Below are 3089 nucleotides of genomic sequence, written 5' to 3'. Positions count from 1 at the left end.
GCCCGCTGGGCGTGCTGCGGCTGCTGCAGCTGCTGGCGGGGGCCGCCTTCTGGGTCACCATCACCACCAGCAAGTACCAGGGCCCCGTGCACTTCGCGCTCTTCGTGTCCGTGCTCTTCTGGCTGCTGACGCTGGCCCTCTACTTCCTGACGCTGCTGGGCAAGCACGAGCTGGTGCCGCTGCTGGGCGCCCGCTGGCTCGCGGTCAACGTGGCGCACGACCTGCTGGCGGCCGCGCTCTACGGCGCCGCCACGGGCATCATGGTGGACCAGACGCAGAGCCACAGTTACTGCAACCTCAAGGACTACTCGCTGCCCTGCGCCTACCACGCCTTCCTGGCGGCCTCCGTCTGCGGCGGCCTCTGCCTCTGCCTCTACCTGCTGTCGGCGCTCGGCGGCTGCTACCGCCGCTGCCGGGGCGAGCGGGAAGTGGTCTGAGCGCGCGCGCCGCCGCCGCGGCCCGGCCCGGGCGGGGCACCCTCGGAAGGGCCGCGCCCCGGCCTCCCGTCCCCGCCGCTGGCCCACGGCCCTGCGCCCTGGCCCCCTTCCTTGACCCTGCGTTGCCGCGGTCGCCTGCGCCCAGGCCCCGGCACCCTGCCTTGCAGCACCCGGCCAGCCGGGGACGCGCTACTCTGTGCACGTCGCCCTCTCCGGGGCCCGGGGCAGCGCTGCAATCACACCCTCCGACGGGCTGCCCCGAGGCGAAACCTCGCGGTTCCTCGTTCCGGCTGAGAGCAAGACGTGGACAGGCGCCGCGTAGATCCGGGGGAGGATCCCGAATTGGAACCAGCCTCAGGACCGCGCCAAGGCACCCAAATTCTCCTCTCCCTCCCGGCCACCGGAAGCGCTCCCTTTCCTGGGTGCTGTTGGAGCCCCTAACCGGTTCAGTGACGAGTGATTGTTCGAACGGACCTCGAAGTGTCTCCCAGCCCACCCATCTGTGCTTAGGCTGGGACCCACCTCGCCCGTGCGACTGGATTGGACCGGCCCTTGCACTTTGGAAGTCTCCCCTCACCTGCACCAGCCCTACCGCTGTCCAACACAGGTCACTGACTTCTGGCCTTGCAGTGTTACAAGCCTCTTCCCAGCCTCGCCCCCACAACAGGCATCTGCATCACCCCCACCCCATCCCATCTGTTGGCATGAGAGAAGCTCCCCTTTCCCCCAGCCATCTCAGAATGTCAAGGTGAGCATCACCCCAAGTTGTTTTTACAGATAGGGAGCCCTGGGCCAAGACAAGCCCAACCAGACCTCTCAGGGCAGCGCTGTTTTACTTTAGAGCAGTGTTCCCTGAACCCGGCCCATGAGATACCTCTTTTGGGCTTCAAGACCAAATCGTGTGTCCAGGGTGCTTTCTGCCCCTTGGAGGGTCAGGGCACGAGTAATAGGGATACCAAAGACTGAGGAGTGCCCCCAATAAGAGAAGCCCTTGTAGCTTAGGTTACAGTATTACCTATCTCCGACCCGATCTTCTCACCTTAAGATTCCAAGTGGCCCTAAGCTGCCTGGCCCTAGCTCGAGGACACGAATCTTGGAAGATTGGGGAGTACAGTCAGGATGCCAGGGGGTTTCACCAGCAGAAGGGGTGGTGGTGGGGTCATCTGCCCCATCCAGGGCAATGAGAGAAGCCTTATGCCAAGACCCGAGGTTTGGTGGGCTTGAATATCTTGGTGGCGAAGTGGTTCTGAGTTAGGCTGCTAACCACAAAATCCACAGCTCAAAACCACCGGCCGCTCCATGAGTGAAAGATGAGGCTTTCTACTCTCAGAAAGAGTTACAGTGTTGGAAACCCACAAGGACAGTTCTACCCTGTCCTGCAGGGTCCGAGTTGACTCATTGGCAGTGAGAGTGAGATTCCTGGCTCAGGATAAGCCTCTCCGTGGAAGAAAGGTGGGGCTGTCTGGTCCTGTGAAGAGTCAGAGCCTCACAAACCCTACATAAGGAGGTCTCTCTGAGTTGGGGTCCATTTAAGGGCAGTGAGTTCTCTATTTGGGGGACTGATGGCTCAGGATGGCTTCTCAGTCAAGTGGAACACACCTGTAAGAGTTCTTGGCATTGACCGTGAAGCCAAGCGGGCTCTGCCAACCCGAGAGAGCAGAAAACTATGGAGTTGGAGTGGACAGCTGGCCACGCCCTGGAAGGTAAGAGAACTGATGGTTTTCTGGATGGGCTCATAGGACTTTGGCTACAAAACACAGAGCCCCCCTTTCCCACAAAGTACAAAGCCTTTGTACAGAGAACAGGTTAGAAGGATGAAACCGTGACTACTGTTCAGAGTTGAGAAAAGCCGATCTTGCTGTATGTATCCTTCAGAGGCTATACTCTCTGAAACAGTTCTACCCTCTGGATTAAAAGCGGGAATAGACCAAACCCACTTAGAGGGACCCTGCAGGGCAGAGAAGGGCGCCATTGTTTTTCTGCAAGCAGACCGTTCCCTCTTTCTCCCCTAGAGTAGCTGGTATCCTGCCATGCACTCTGAGCTTAGCGGCCCCAAGCTTAACCCACTGTGCCACCACAAACTCCAAACTCACTGCCCACTGACTCCTAGCGACCCTATAGGACAGGGTAGAACCGCCCCGGTGGGCTTCCAAGACTATAAGTTGTTTCAGGAGTAGAAAGTCTCATCTTTCACCCGTAGAGCTGCTGGTGGTTTCTGATTGTTGACCTTGTGCTTAGCAGACCGATGTGTGACCCGACTAGGCCACCCGGGGTCCTTGTGAAGGTATAACACACATTTTATGTACATCACTGTCATGGTACTTAGCTAGCCTGGCACTGCATGTACTTATTCATAGACTTTTCAGCAATCTTCTTATCCCATGTGATGGAGGAGGAAAATGAGTCAGAGGTTAAGTAACTTGAACAAGGCCTCACGCCTAGGGAGTGGTGGGACGAGGATGTGCATGCACCCTGGCAGTTAGCCCTCTGCAGGGCCGTGCTATACTGTATAAGGCATGCATACCAGTTAGCTTCTAGTCCATTCTGACTCATGGTGACCTGGTTGTGTCATGGGAAAACTACTCCACAGGGGTTTCAGGGACCTTATTTTCTTTTTTCTTTTTTTTTTTCTTTTTTTAACATTTTATTAGG

General features: G+C 57.6%; 1 protein-coding gene and 1 long non-coding RNA gene across 2 annotated transcripts in view; both read left to right on the top strand.

Moving 5' to 3' along the window:
• Window positions 1-2: 2 nt before the first annotated feature.
• MARVELD1 (MARVEL domain containing 1) lies at window positions 3-437 on the top strand (the record flags this gene model as incomplete). The annotated part of the gene is made up of 1 exon (XM_004701325.1): window positions 3-437. A coding segment is annotated over one exon (435 nt), but the record flags the coding sequence as incomplete, so codon positions are not given.
• A 1350-nt stretch (window positions 438-1787) lies between these two features.
• The window catches only part of LOC123521806, a 3342-nt gene continuing 2040 nt past the window's right edge, over window positions 1788-3089 (top strand). Inside the window, exon 1 of the long non-coding RNA XR_006680147.1 lies at window positions 1788-2140. This is a non-coding gene — a long non-coding RNA (uncharacterized LOC123521806). The remainder of the gene's footprint in view (window positions 2141-3089) is intronic.

This window comes from Echinops telfairi, unplaced genomic scaffold (genome assembly GCF_000313985.2).
Source record: "Echinops telfairi isolate 266 unplaced genomic scaffold, ASM31398v2 ScPeMD7_70;HRSCAF=299, whole genome shotgun sequence".
Classification (NCBI taxonomy): domain Eukaryota; kingdom Metazoa; phylum Chordata; class Mammalia; order Afrosoricida; family Tenrecidae; genus Echinops; species Echinops telfairi.
The sequence above is the reverse complement of the archived record's forward strand: the minus strand, read 5'-3'. Positions and strand labels throughout refer to the sequence as shown.